A 15,817-nucleotide genomic window follows, 5' to 3' on the forward strand; every position below is an offset into this window, starting at 1 on the left:
CAGACAGCCTGGGTGTGCAGTGGGCTATACCATATAGCCTGGGCATGCAGCAAGCTGTACCAGACAGCCTGGGCATGCAGTGGGCTACACCAGACAGCCTGGGTGTGCAGTGGGCTACACCAGACAGCCTGGGTGTGCAGCAGGCTACACCAGACAGCCTGGGTGTGCAGTGGGCTAGACCATATGATCTGGGCATGCAGCAAGCTATACCAGACAGTGTGGGCATGCAGTGGGCTATACCAGACAGCCTGGGTGTGCAGTGGGCTAGACCATATGATCTAGGCGTGCAGTAAGCCATACCAGACAGCGTGGGCATGCACTGGGCTATACCAGACAGCCTGGGTGTGCAGTGGGCTAGACCATATGATCTAGGCGTGCAGTAAGCTATACCAGACAGTGTGGGCATGCAGTGGGCTGTACCAGACAGCCTGGGTGTGCCGTGGGCTATACCATATAGCCTGGGCATGCAGCAAGCTATACCAGACAGCGTGGGCATGCAGTGGGCTATACCAGACAGCCTGGGTGTGCAGCAGGCTACACCAGACAGCCTGGGTGTGCAGTGGGCTAGACCATATGATCTGGGTGTGCAGTAAGCTAGACCAGAAAGCCTGGGTGTACAGTGAGCTAGAATAGATGGCCTAGGTGTGCAGTGAGCTATACCATACAGCCTTGAGTATACAGTGGGCTAGACCATACTGCCTGGATGTGCAGTGGGCTAGACTATATGGCCTGGGTGTGCAGTGGGCTATGCCCTCTAGATTCATGTAAATGCACTCCATCCTGTTTGCACAATGAAATTGCTTAGTGACACATTCATCAGGACATAATTCTGTCTTTAAGTGATGCATGACTGTATTTCAAAATAACAGTAAATTTCAAATGTCTCACCACCAAACATGGGAGGTAAGTGAGGTGATGGATATGTTAATTAGCTTGATTTAATCATTCCACATTGTATACATATAGCAAAATGTCACATCGTACCCCATAAATGTATATAATTATGATTTGTCAATTAAAATAATATTAATTTAAAAGTTGGGTGAATACACGTAAGATAAGCTGTTGGGCGTTTTTACTGTCACCTGTTAACAGCATCAAGTTGAAGGCCGGGGGCTAAGCAGTTTGATTTCGAACTGTGTCACAGCCTCTCAGATCCAGCAGGTGCCTGGAGATGTTGGCTGTGGTGCCAGCCCCACTCTCTGCCCCTTAGGGTGCTCATGGTCTGACTTTCTTTGCTTTCCCCACAGGTGATTCCCAAGGACTATAAGACCATGACAGCACTGGCCAAAGCCATCTCCAAGAATGTGCTCTTTTCTCATCTTGATGACAATGAGAGAAGGTAGGTGCCCGGGTGGAGGGAGGCTTTGCCGGTTCACTGAGTCATGGCTGTGAATCATGAGGTGCTCATGGGAGAAGCGTGTCACAGCTTTCTGGAAATGTGGGCTCATGGAGCAGGGGTGGCTTCCAGAAATACTATGCTGCGTGCACACCTGGTCCTACTCCAGGGAGGCATCCTCTGCTCTGGGAGAGTTGGACAGCCTCCTTGAACTCTGGGTCTAGATCTGCCCTTCCTGAGAGCCAAACCTCCAGACCAGCGGTTCTCAACCTGTGGGTTGTGACCCACAGGAACTGTATTAAAGGGCCGTGGCATTAGGAAAGTTGAGAACCACTGCTCTAGACAGAGATGGGGGTCTGCCCACCATGGGCTTGGTGTTGTCGCCTCACTGTCACTGAGCTCCCACTAAGTGGGGCAGACAGGGCTCAGATGCACATTTCCCTACCCATCCCATGGCAGCCACCGTGGTCTGAAGGGTCTCAGTGAGTGGGCAGATGGAGCCCAGCATTGTTCCAGGGAGAGGCCTGTGAGCTGTGAAGGTCTCCAGTGTATTTAGTGAGAAGGTTGGTCATATAAGTAATTGGAAAAATTAGCAAATTTTGATAAGACAAAAATAAAAAATATCCCCTGTCATTTGACTCCTAGAAGTAATTCTTGGGAATATTTGGGAATAATTCTTAAGGATTTATTTATTAATTATTGTTATTATTATTATTTTTTTTTGAGACAAAGTCTCACTCTATTGCCCACGTCAGCCTAGCTTACAGCAACCTCAAACTCCTGGGCTCAAGTAACCTTCCTGGCTTAGCCTCCCAAGTAGCTGGCTGGGACTACAGGCACCTGCCACAATGCCCCACTACTTTTTTTATTTTTGATAGAGACAGGGTCTCACTCTTGCTCAGGTTGGTCTTGAACTCCTGAGGTAAGCGATTCTCTTACCTCGGCCTCTCAGAGTGCTGAGTTTACAGATGTGAGCTACCTCGACTGGCCAAGGGTTTACTTTTGCACATATCCTAACTCTTTCTATATTTTCAAAGAATGGAGTCTCATTCTGTACACTGTTTTTGTCCACATTTAGGATGTCCAGAGCCATCTTTCCCTATAAGAGAAGATGTTGTAGTGGTTTGTAGTATCAGTTTCTATAGAGTTGCTATGATTTAGTGGCTTCTGTGCCAGGGCTATGTGCATTTTCTGTTATAAACATTTTTAGGGCTGTCTTTGCAGGTTCACCTTTGAGAACTTGTTGATTTCTTTTTTTAAGATAAATTCTTTGATGTGAATCAAAGGATGCATTACACTTAAAAAATTCTTTTAAAATTTTTTTTTAGCAAATTATAATTTTTATTAGGTTAACTGAGCACATTTTTTGTTTGTTTGTTTTTATTTTAGAGACAGAGTCTCACTTTGTTGCCCTTGGTAGAGTGCCGTGGCATCACAGCTCACAGCAACCTCCAGCTCTTGGACTTAGGTGATTCTCTTGCCTCAGCCTTCCAAGTAGCTGGGACTACAGGCACCCGCCATGATGCCAGCTATTTTTTTGTTGCAATTTGGCCAGGGCCAGGTTTGAACCTGCCAACCTCGGTGTATGGGGCCGGTGCCCTACCCACTGAGCCACAGGCACTGACCTAACTGAGCACATTTTGATCCTAGTCCCATACAAATCTGAAGACCTAAATACATAAAATAGAAAGAGAAAGTCTTTTTGTCTGGCTCCATAGGCCACCACTGGTAGGGTCTGGGGGAGACTCTCCTTCATGTTCTGTGTCCAAACCTGTGGACACAGAGCCTGGCTATGACCATGGTGGAGACCCCCAGCCTGCAGGAAGACACACAAACGTGCCATCGTGTGTTGTGCCATTTCCCCCAATATTAGGTATAGGAAGTCCTTCCATATAAGCAGAAATCTCATTTCCCTTTGTGTCTGCACAGTGTTGCATTTTAAGAATGAATCAGAGTATGCTAACCTCTCCTTCTGCCAAGGTCAGGTAGGAGGTTTCTAATTTCTCATGTTACAATGCTTCCATGAGTAGTAAAGCTGCATTTATTAAGCTGCATTTACTGAGGAGAGACTCCCAGCAGCAGGGCCTGGAAAGTGGTGATAGGCTTTGTATGTGAGTTTAAAAACCTTTTGATGCATTTTCGGGGCTCTTACCCAGAATGACTGGTGTGGGCAGCCCAGAGGTGTTGCAGTGAGTGGCTGTGTTTCCTGACCACTCATGTCCCCATAGGAACCCCTTCTCCCAGTGCATGTGGCCAGTTTAGACTGGACTGTCTGGGTTCAGGGTGCCCAGTGAACAATTGCTGCTCCTATGGTGGGACAGCTGCTGGAGTAGCTGCGTGCCAGGCTGTGTGTTTGAGCACACTTGCTGAGTCTGTGGCCAACAGGATCCAAGGCTGACCCATGAGATGCTCACCCTGCAAGGCACATGGGTGGGACCGAGGGGTGCAGGGCATGGAGTGTTCTATCTAGGCTACCCTGCAGCCCACGCTCCCAGCTTCCCTCTCTTGTACACATGGAAGAATCCATGTATGCTCTGTGCACATGGCATTTATCACTGTGGACTTTCCCCATGTCCTGAAGACACTGAATATTATTTTATTATGTTTGAGGAAAAATGGTGCTGCTTCTCTGATTACTGGTAAGGCTCTTTAGAAGTTTCTGAGTGAGGCAGTAGCCTGAATTCTTCTGCTCAGGGAGAAAGATTTGAGCTCAGAATTAAAATATACTTTTCAGCCAGGTCCACCCAAAACAGGAGTCCAGTGGTTAGCTCTTGTCCTGGAAAGTAAGGCATTAGCATAGGGTGGTAGGGTCACTCAAAGATACTCATGACTTAATATTGGCAATCTAGACTTGGCACCTCATATGGCACAAGAGGACTTTGCAGATGTGATTAGGGTAAGGAACTAGAGGTGGGTAGGTGACCCTGGATTCCCTAGGGGAGCCCTAAATGCCATCATGTGTCTCCCCATAAGAAGAGTCAGAACAAGGTTTAAACAGACAGGAAGAGGCCCTATGAGCCCAAAGGCAGAGACAAGAGCAATGTAGCTGCTGACCAAGGGACCTGGAAGCCCCTAGAAGCCGGAAGAGATAGATAGGGTCTGTCCCTGGGAGGATTTGGAGCACAGCTCTGCCCATACCCTGATTTCCACCTATAAATACTGATTTGGGACTTCTGACTTCCAGAACTGTTGAGAGAATAACCTTCCATTGTTTCAAGTCCTGCTGGACTTGGTCACAGCAGCCCTGGAATACTCATAACAGGTGTCTACCTGGCAGCAGTGTCCTTGTAGGGAGGCAGTGCTTGGTCCCCAGGTGGAACCAGGTAACTGAAAAGTTGTATCTGTTTTAACTTGAACTTAAATATCAATTTGCAATGTACAGCAGAATTGAACATCCCCCTACATTGACCACCTCAAGTTGACCCAGTTTTTATAGACTGGACATGTACCACATGTATGTATCAGTACAACAGGCCTAGTTCCTTATGTTGACCACCTCTGTATGTTGACCAATTTGTTACAGTCCCTTGAGTGGCCAACTTACAGAGGTTCTAGTGTAATTGAAATTTAGCCTTTGAATGGGTGGTATGTTCACATAGTTAAAAGTTCCGAAAATTCTGGACCAGTAGTTCAGAAGGTCCTATGGGACCTGCTCCTCTGGGTGGGGCCCTCCTGGGCCTCTCTGTAGCCCCCTTCTATAGCCAGACTGTCTCTGCCCTCAGGCAGGAGCCACACAGACCAGAATCCTTCCTTAATGCAGCTTCAGTCCTCAGGGAAAGGTAGTGGCTGCTGAGCCTGGGTCCAGGTCAGCTCAGCTAACTCACTCTTGTGCCAACTAGAGGGAAATGGCTGGCCCCAGCACCATGGAATGTGGCTGAATTTCAGGATCCTGGTCTACCATCTGTACCAGGAGGCGGCTACAAACTCAAGATGACCTTGATGTGGGGGAGCTCCTGGGTAGGGGTAGTTGTGACCCTATAAGTAAGCTACTCTGCTTGGGAGATTTATTTCTGTGCTCTGGAACCTGCCCATCAGACATCTGACTCTGGTGCCCAGCAGCCACGCACTTCCTCAGGATCTGAGTTCTACTGGGCTCAGTGGACCTCAGCAGAGGACTGAGAGGTGGGGGATTGGAGCCCTTTAAATCCCCGGCGAGTTACATGCAGACCTCCACCTGTGGAGGAGGGAAGGTAAAGGGTTCCTTCAGCTCCTGATGTGGTTATCAGACAGAACTCACCTGAGCTCAGTTTTGCCATTTGATATGCCTGGGCTCACTGAGAGCTGGGTGTCAGGAGCTCCCAGGTCAGGGTGGGTGAGGACATGCTGCAGTGACAGGCAACTCTGGCATCCAGTGGCTCGTGCTGAGTCCCTTGCCCTGGAGCCCTGGGCAGCTTGGTGGCTCAGGCTGCCTGGCTCTTGGGCATGACTATCTCAGCACAGGGCCTCAGTGCTCATGGAGGCTTGGACTTGTCACTGCCTCAGGCCAGAAGTGTGTGTAACACTGCTTTGACCAGACCAGTTGGCCTGGATTGGCCTGGTTGCAAGGACCCTGGTAGAAGTCATTTCCTAGGTGCTGGAGGAAGCAGATGAAATGGGATTTTGTGGACACTCAGGACACTGTCTCATTCCCAGCACCTCTCATCCCTCCCCAAGTGCAGTGTTGCATACAAACCCCCAAAGAATGACACCTGGTCCTGCCCCATCAGCCTCGCTCTTGTTTTCATTGTGGGAGAGACACATCACATAAAACCTGCCATTTTACCATTTCAAGGGTACAATTCAGTGGCTTTTGTTACATTTGCAATGTCCCTCACCACTGTTTGCTTCAGTGGCCTTTTTTTTTTTTTAGAGACAGTCTTACTTTATCACTCTCTGTAGAGTGCTGTGGTGTCACAGCTCACAGCAACCTCCAACTCCTGGGCTTACGTGATACTCCCAAGTAGCTGGGACTACAGGTGCTTGCCACAAGGCCCAGCTATTTGTTTTGTTGTTGTTGCAGTTTGGCCAGGGCCATGTTCGATCCCACCACCCTCAGTGTATGAGGCCAGTGTCCTACCCACTGAGCCACAGGCACTGCCCTGCTTCAGTGGCTTTTATTAAATTTGAATTGTGCCCATCATCACTGTCTGCTTCTAAAATTTTTCATCACCCCGAACAGAAACCCTGTACCAATTAAGTAGCCACTCCCTATGGCCCCCAAGGAGCCCCTGAGAACCCCCAGTCTGCTTGGTTGCTATACATTTGCCTAGTCTAGGCGTTTCATGTAAGCAGAATTGCAGTGTATGCAGCATGACATTTTTTGATGGGCCTCTTCCCCCAGGCGTGCTTTCAGGGTTCATCCATGTCGCAGCATGTGCCAGCACTTCAGTCCTTTCTTTAGGCTGACAGTATTCCACACGTGGTTACATTCCATTTGTGTATCCACCACGTGTGGACAGTGCTGCTGTGGATGTGGCTGTGCAGATGTCCTGGTGCTCTGGGCAGGTGCCTGTGAGTGTAGCTAAGGGTCGTGTGGTGCCGCCACATCTTGGTCTTCTGGGTAGACTCCAATGAATGCAGCTGAGGGTCACGTGGTACCTCTGGGCTATGTCTTTGAGGAATGGCTGTCTCTGCTTCTCTTTTAATCTGACTGTGCATGGGGCTGCCATCTGCATGGAGGCTCAGTTCCCCCAGGGCCGTCTCATGGCAGCTGTGCTTCAGCCAAGCGTCCAGGCTCTGGCAGTTTTGGTAAAGCTCTTACTGTAGGTAGACCTGGCTCCAAGTGTGAGCTGATCCACATGATACCTCTGGGCCCTCCCAGCTGTGTGAGTCCAGGAAGTGCCTATGCTGGGTCTTGCGCCCTTGGCACCAAGCATTGGAACCACAGGCTCCCTCTGCTCTGACCTCTCTGGACCTGAGACCTAGGTGGACGCTGTAGAGGAAGCAGATGGTTGGATGAAAAACTCCTCTTTGTCAGGCTGGCTTGAAAAGGAAGCTTCCACACTGGGCGTGTGTGTCTGTTTCAGGTCTTTTGTTTTGCATGTAGGAAAACTCACTTTCATGTTCACACCCTGATGGGCTCCTTGTTCTGGCTACAGTCGATAAAGAAACGTTCCAGAGGGAGCGGGCAAGAGAGGGAGGCATTGTCTCTTGACCTTTCACATGATGTCTCCCCTGTGTGGCATCCAAATGCTTCGCTTTTTCCAGTTTACTAGAAGCTGAGCTTAACAGCTTTGTCTCGGCTGGGCTGTGGTTTGGCGAGTGCAGCAAAATTCCTTCCAAGTTTGCAGGGCGTCTGGCACACCCCTGACTTTGAGGCTGCCTGCTGTTCCCTCTGCTTCTCCGAGTGGGTAGAGGAATGTAGAACATTCCTTTGCAAATTAACCCACTTGTGGGATGAGCACACCTTTTTACCTAATGACCTCTCCTTCTAAATTCAGGTTAAAAACAAAAAAACCCCATTGTCCCGGGCTAGCTGATGTTGCTGTTGTCTTCCTAGGTTGTGGTGGAGATGCTTAAACTTGGAAAAGAGTGAATAGTATGCTTAGGCCCTTTTGTTTAAAAGAAGATAATGCAACATGGTTGTGGGGAAGGCTGCCAACTCCTCACACAACCTGCCTTCCCCGTGTGATGGCAGTGTTCCTACTTGGCCTATATTGAAGGCTTTCTCTGGGCATTCATGCAGTGTCTTGTGAGATGTGTAGCATTAACCTTGAGGCCTCAGTTTCCTTCCCTGCCCTGCCCTGCCCAGGCTGCACAGCTCATGAGCAGCAGAGACAGGGTTCTAACCAGGATCTCCAAGTCTCCTCCACCTCTGTTCTTTCCCTGCTGATGACAGGCCATGTGCACTTGGCCCTATCCCATCTGAGTGGGGAAGCAACATTGAGATCCACTGATAGTGTGTGTGGGCCCTGGGACTACTGCTACTGCAAGGAGCTGGCCCTGTCCTGGGGAGTGTTGGGGTGATAAAGGATCAGGAGAACCCTGAACACAGAGTGTTGGGCTGGAGTGCCCTTAATCTGCATGCCCACCTTCACACACCCATACCCATACACACACACACACTCAGACACCACAAAATTTAAGGTGCATTAAAACATCTTTTGGAGGGAGAGAGTTATGTTATGTCATTAGTAAGTTGTATAATAATATTCTCTGGGCCTCAGTTTCCTCAAGCATCAATGAGAATGTAATGTGGTAATGTCTATGAGTCTGTTACCATTCCATCCATCACCATCGTCATCACCATCATCATCATAACCTTCACCAGCATCTCCATCATCACCTCCATCATAGTCATCATCGCCATCGCCTTTCTGTGGCCCTTTGGCTACATGGCAGTGTGTTCCCTCAGTAGACTTTTCCATGGAAGATGGTTTGCCCCTTGGGGGATGGCCCAGCTATCCAGTCAGCCCCCACTGCTCCTCAGTGCTTACTTAGTCTAAGGAAGAGGCTTGCGTGGCTCCAAGACCACTCCACAATGTTATTCTCTCTCTCTTTCTCCCTGAGTTAGTAAACAGGCTACTCTGGGCCTCCAGACACCCATAGTCAACAAAGATCCCTGGGAGGCTGCCTTGTCCCCCACCTCAATGTATAGAAGGGTGTTCAGAGGCCCAGCAGGGCAAGGGCCTTGGCCCCTTGTTCCAGCTCATCCATCTCCCCAGGGCTAGGATACCCCAGGACAGCTCTGACCTGTCCCTCTGCCTAATAGAGTCACTCCCAGTGAGGGCCCTGGGGGTGGCAGTAGGTGTAGCCTGCTGGCTTGGTGTTAGCTGGGGATCAAAGTGGATTTTGGCCTCTCCCTGCTGGGCCAGAGATCTGAGCATTCTCAGCAGGTGGCCCCAGGTGCCTGGAGCCTAGGTATGGGCTCCAGAACTGCCCCAGGGTATGTCTTAGCCCCAGGGAGGTAGAAGTCCCGATTAGGGCTGCTGAAGAGGAGCATCAGGAGCTTCTGAGAGTTAAGAAGTGTGATAATTAGGAAGCTTCCTGTGTGTTTGTGGTGTGTGTTGGGCCCTCGGCTGGGGCCTCATTACTAGAGCCGCCAGACAGGCAGCAGGCAAGGGCATCTCACCCTGGGGCAGCACTGCGGCTCTCTGCAGCTCTAATTAACACACAGGACTTTGGCCGAAGCACACACACCCCTGGCCCAAGAACTTGTCTCCTGTTATCTGTCCCTGTTTCTCTTCCTCCCACCCATGTATCTTTGCAGTCTGTTTTTCCACAAATTGGCTCAGATCCTCAGGTGATGGAAAAAACAGGCCTGTCTGGTGAATTCACAGGCAGCTGAGGGAAGCTGTCTCCTTGCTTCTCTAAGCTTTTGCAGCCCCCTCCCTCCATTCCGGCTTGGGCTTTGAGACTTTCTGCTTCTCTTTTGGGCAGCACTAAAAAACAAAAATTAGCATTTTGGAAAATGCAGGACCTTATCCGAAGATATGCTTAATGGCTTGAACATGAAAAGAATTTGATTTCCATCTTGCACAAAGCCAGGTTTGATCTGGGCAGAGGAGACCTGAGGTTAGCACATCACTGGCCACGTGAACTCAGCAGGCTTTAAAAACTTGAATTCAATGGAAGGCTGAAATCTGGGCCTTTGAAGCTTGCATCAAATGACAAGTACTGTGACCAGTCCCTGGTCTCTTTACAGCTTCCCAACAGCCCCCCGGGGCAGGTAAGGCATAGAGAGGTTAAGCAAGCTGCCCAAGGCTATCCAGCCAAGAATAGGAGAAGCTGTGATTTGAACCAGCTTGGATGCAGCTACTTTGGGCTGACCTTCTGTCCACAAAATCCTGTACAGCCTATTAACCTTCCAGGGAACGGCAACAACCTTTTTAAGAGAACAGTAATTTTCCACGTGCCCAGAATTTTCCAGCTAATAAAAGTCCTGTAGCCTGGGTCTGGAATTAGAGGGCAGTTCCAGCTCTTTGCAGTGTGTTTGAGAAGTTGGCCAAACCTGGCGTTATCTAGAGCACAAGGACTAATGGCAGCATGGCCTCTGCTGCATCCCATTTGCAGGGTGTGGGGGGAGAGGAGCCCAGGCTTTCTCACCCAGCTGGTGATCTGGCAGCCTCTGAGGATCTAAAATTGGATAGTGTGGGGTCCTCTGGGTGCCACAGCCTCCCACTGCCAGCCAGATCACCTTTTTATGTCACTGACAAGCTCCACTAGACCTGTGAGCTGAGATGCTAAAGAGGTCCTACTTCCATCACCTCCTATGTGGATGGGGACTCCAAGGCTCAGAGAAAGTTCTGGAAGGCCCAGCTATTCAGCTGTTCAGAGACAGGGAGTGAGGCAATTGTTAGGAAGGCGGATGCCCGGTGGCAAAAGCTGCGTCCATCCAGGTCAGAGTTCCTGCAGTCACTGTGCAAGATGCCCCTGTGGAGGGCCTGCTGCTGCCTGTGCTGTAAGAGACACGGCCAGGGGGGAAATGCACTGGCTTTCAAGCTCTGTGGGTGCTTGGGGCCTGGTATGGCCCCATTCTTGAGCCTTGGTCACTAAAAATAACCTCAGTTGCCTGGAGGGAGGCCAAAAAAGGGGAGGCCACCTGGGGGTCCTAGGGGAGGACATGGCCACTGAACTTCAGTCTCAAGGGGACTGAAGCTCCCCAGCATGGGGCATTCTGCTCCCACCGTCAGGTCAGGTTGCTGACCTCATGGATGGTAGGTGGCTTGCCCACGGTGGCACGGTTTCCTGGGACCCAGATAGGCCTTCCTGATGAAGCACCGACCCTTAGCTCCTGGCTTCCCACAGAATGAGGAAGCCTCTGCAGTTCTTCCAGAGGATGCTTCCCTACAGGAAGGAGATGTGATGCTATCAGCCCTGAGATATGATGTGAGCCCAGGTTTGACTACTGGGTTGTGCCCGTGTGTGACAGCAGAGCCCTGGGCACATGCTGTCCTCTGTCTTGACTCTAGGGGCCAGTATTTAAAAGTGAATTTTTTTTTTTTTTTTTTTTTTGAGACAGAGTCTCACTATATCGCTCTGGTAGACTGCTGTGGCATCACAGCTCACATCAACCTCAAACTCTTTGGCTCAAGCTATTCTCCTTGAGAAGCAATCTCAAACTCTTGGGCTTAAGCCTCCCAAGCATCGGGGACTACAGGAGCCCACCACAATGCCTGGCTATTTTTTGTTGCAGTTTTCATTGTTGGTTAGCTGGCCCAAGCAGGGTTCAAACCCACCAACTTCGGTGTATGGGGCTGGCACAGTAACCACTGTGCTACGAGCACTCAGCCTAAAAGTAAATTTTCTTACCTGGTGTGTGAGTAGTCACAATGCTGCATCCCTCAGTGGGGTGCATGCAAGGCAGAACCAGGGAGCTCCCAGACACATTGTTTGGAGGCAGAATTCCAGGCAAAGAAGAGAATGGGGGCTTTTTGAGTTGGGGGAAGCATGTGGACCACAGATGAAGACTGGGTGAGCCAGGGGTGGTTCATGGAGTGCGTGGAGGCTGTGGAGGGGAATGTGGCTGGGGACTTAGGCCCAGGGCTGGTGGTGGAAGCTACCATTTTTGTGAATAAGGAAAAGTACCTAGGAGAAACCAGAGCAGCCTCTGTCAGCCCCTCTTGGGTGATGCTGTTGCTCAGAAGCCTGCATGATGGTCTTGCACTGGGATAGCGGTGTGCTCAGTGCCAGGGCCTCACTTGGGCCCAAAGTCAGGGCTGGCCTCCTGGGCTGCAGCCTGTGGGCACAGGGGGCTCCCTGCTTGGAAGAATCCTGCTCTTGGTTTTATGCTCTGCCATCTGAACAGGTAATCTTTGAATCTAGGGCCCTTGTGTGGGCTGTGTGGCTGGTCCTGTGGAACATGGTTTTGGTGGCTCTCTTCAGAGGGAATGAGGTTGAGCTTCTATTTGTATTTTTTTGTCTTTTGCATTTCTTTTCCTGCAGATTGCCTGGTTTATCCTTTACTTATGTTTGCTTCAGTTGGGTTGTTGTCTTTTCTCTTACCGATTTGCTGGAATTATTTCTAAACTAACCAAACCAGGCTGCTGGTGAGTAACATGTAGCACTTATGTTTCCCCAATTTCTCATTAGTCTTTTGACTTTGTCTATGAAATTTTTTTGTCCTATGGAAGTTTTAAATTTGGGGATTTTCCCCCCATTCTTTTCATTGTATAAAATAATTGTATTATATAAAATAATAGTTACCAGTTTTTAAACGTTCAGTTCAGGGGCATTAGACACATTCACATTGTTGTGTAGCTGTCACCACTGTTTTTTCCAGAACCTCCTCATCTTCCCAGACTGAAGCTCTGTCCCCCCTAAAACACTCCTCCATTCATCTGTCTATAGACAAGTTTTAACATTTATGTACTTTGATTTATCAGTTCTTTCTTTCCAGCTTCTTGTGTTTTCCTCATGGAGGTTGTCCCTCCTCCATGATAGCAAATAAATAAACATGTGGACTTTTCCAGAACCTTCCTGATTGAGTGATTGATTTCATGATTAACTCTCTGATTTATCAGGAATTTTATTTTGGTTTAAGGTTATAAATCCACCTTAATTTTTTTTTTCCAAACAGACAACTGTGCCAATGTTATTCAGTAAGTTCACTGGTGTGAAGTGCTTTCTTTAAAAAACGAAGCACCTGTATGTTCTGGGATCTAATTTCAGGACTGCCCTGTCCAGTGAATATTCTTTTATTTATTCTCTAGTTTCAAGATGTCTCAAAGCATTGGCAGATTTTAGGAAGGAGGGGTGACCAGACCAGATTGCATGTCCTGGAGGCCTCCCTGGGTGGGCATTGCAGTCATGGCATCCTGGTGGCAGTTGCAGCTGTGGGGGATGCAGGCCCAGGGCTCAGTCAATTTTCTGTCCTGGGTGCCGATTGAGGTGGGGGCCAGTGGCACTAGGGTGTCTGGGAGGCAGCTGGTCTGCAAATGTGTCCTGGTGAGCTACAATGGATGATGATTACAGGTGGGTGGGCTTATTTCCCAGAGGGAGACTGACAAGGAGAGGACCAGAGGCTTGTGAGGAGCCTCCTTACTGCTTGCTATACAAGAATCCATCCTGGATAAGGGAGTCATTTCCCTCGAAGGGCCGAGCAAGAGCCTTGGCCTTCCGCAACACCCCAATTGGGTAATATCTTTGCCTTTTTGCTTTCTAGATTTTAAATTCCTTAAGCCGTTTTTTTAAAATTTGGGGAACTAACATAGAATGGCTAATTTTTTATTTTGGCAAATAAAAATATTAACAATAGCTACCCTCTATTTTCATATCATTTCATGAAGAGAGGACACCAGAGACCAAAAATGCAGACAGCCTCAGTGCAGACACTGTGCCATGAGTATCCAGCTTGTCCTGAACCCACCTAGCACTCATTTCTCCCATGTGCCTGCATGCCAGTGAGTGCCATGGGGGCAACTGTGATACGTGTGTCACCATGGAAACCTCGCTAGTATGGCAGATGCAGCAGTGTTACCAAATTATAATGCACTGCAGGGGTTTTTGCTTGGAGACCCTGTCCAGCGCTGCCCTGGACTGCCTTCCTGCAATTGGCCTGTGCAAGAGATCAAGAACCCAGCCATTGGGAGACTAGGTTTCCTTCAGGGCAGGGATACCCTGGGGAAGCCTGGGCAAGCCTGGGCCTGGGTTGGTAACCCTGGTGTATGGTCAGGGCAGAGGCAAGGAGTCCTGCCATCAGCAGATACCCACACTTTATGACCAGTTCTCACAGGGCCTGCTCAAAACGGAGTGGGAGTAGAGCTGAGGACAAGTGTGGGGTGCAGGGACCAGTCCTGGTGGCTCTCTGGTGAGGTGGGCACTTCCAGCTTTGCTCAGAGAGACTTTGGACCTTCTGACCACAGTTGGCAGCCTCTTTCCTCCTGTCTGAGCACCTAGAGGTGGCCCTGGGGCATCAGGCTGGGGAAGCTAGGTACCTCCCTCCGCCAGCCGGGTCTTTAAGGGCAGAGACCATTGGCTGACGGGAGAACCACAGAGCAGTGCACCTGCCTCCCGCTCTGTTGGGTGTGGCAGACAGAAGCCAACCTGGACAAAACCTCACCATTCCTTTTACCACGTTCTCCCTCCCTCAGCCTTCAGATAATTTTTGCTGTGAATATTTCCATTATTTAAGTATAGGATGCCCTTTATAATCCAACTTCTTTCCTTTCTTTTTTTTTTTTTTTTGAGACAGAGTCTCACTGTGTTGCCCAGGCTAGAGTGCCATGGCCTCAGCCTAGCTCTCAGCAACCTCAGACTCCTAGGGTCCTGCCTCAGCCTCCTGAGTAGCTGGGACTATAGATGCCCACCACAATGCTTGGCTAATTTTTCTTTCCTTTTTTTTTTTTTTTTTTTGTAGAGACAGAATCTCGCTTGTGCTCTGGCAGGTCTTGAACTCCTGAGCTTGAGTGATTCTCCTGCTTCAGCCTGCCAGAGTGCAATGATTACAGGCATGAGCCACCATGACTGGCCTTTATCAGTCCTGTTTCTTTATGATCACATTGCTTTTGATAGGCAAGTCTGGGGCATGCATTTGCCACTCAGGAGCTCCCACAGAGCTTCTGTCCATGGCATGGTGTTTCTGAGGTGGATGCTGCCCACTGGGTTTGCATTCCTTTCTGTTCTCAGGAGCTGCTCTAGAAGGCAGGCCCCGCTTGTAGTCTCTTGGCTTGGATAAGAATTACAATGGACTAGTCTCTTAGGAGGTGGAGGCATAAGAAGAGATGCAAGACCCTCCCAAGCCCAGATGATGCTGCAGATCCAACTTTTCCTGCTCTATCTATATCTCACAAAGTGACAGCTGGTTCATGCTTGTCCTTCAAAAAAGCAACAGTTGCTAAGAGTCCAGCAAACAAAGATCTGCTTTGACTCCCAGGAACAGCTGTGTGAGGGACACACCATGCCCGTCAGTCAGCTGCTAAATCCAAATATCCAGTCTGCCTGAAACAGGCTCCTTAACCCTTTGGTGCCTCTGGGTACTTCCTCCCTTCCCTGTCCACCATCATAACTGTGTTTTCTAATGATAAGAAAATAATTACCTGCTTCTTGACTGAAGACACAAAGTCCTCTGCTTTAATTGAGGCTAAATCTGAGTTATTGAGGGAGATGAGATTAGCCTGAGCCATTCACTTGTTTATTCTTGCACCCATCCATCCATCCATCCATCCATTCATTTATCCATCCATCTATATTTCCATTTAGCCATCTATTTATCCATCCATCTGTTCATCTATCCACCCATCCATCTGTTCATTCATCTATCCATCCATTTATTCATCTATCTATTTATCCACCTGTCCATCCATTCATTCATCCACTGATCTGTTCATCCATCCATCCATCCATTCACACACACATTCAGTAAATGCTGGTTGTGGGTTTTCTATGTGCTGGGCACTGTAAAATGGGACACACAGATGTCGTTGTGAGTGGGAAAGGAGCCCAGAAGAAAATTACTCTTGTTGGTTGCTGCCTTAGTGCGGATGTGGAGGTGGATCCTTGTCTTTCAAATGCACATAAATGGATTTTTCTGACTCAGTGAGAAACCCAACCACTCACGCT

At 49.1% G+C, this 15,817-nt stretch overlaps 1 protein-coding gene across 1 annotated transcript in view; it reads left to right on the forward strand.

The window, feature by feature from the left end:
* PRKAR1B (protein kinase cAMP-dependent type I regulatory subunit beta) overlaps window positions 1-15,817 on the forward strand; it is a 151,564-nt gene that overhangs the window by 41,756 nt on the left and 93,991 nt on the right. Inside the window, exon 4 of the mRNA XM_003795462.2 lies at window positions 1,251-1,342. Within this exon, the coding sequence (XP_003795510.1) occupies window positions 1,251-1,342 (92 nt within the window). The remainder of the gene's footprint in view (window positions 1-1,250; window positions 1,343-15,817) is intronic.

This window comes from Otolemur garnettii, unplaced genomic scaffold (assembly GCF_000181295.1).
Source record: "Otolemur garnettii isolate 467f Iridium unplaced genomic scaffold, OtoGar3 scaffold00092, whole genome shotgun sequence".
Classification (NCBI taxonomy): domain Eukaryota; kingdom Metazoa; phylum Chordata; class Mammalia; order Primates; family Galagidae; genus Otolemur; species Otolemur garnettii.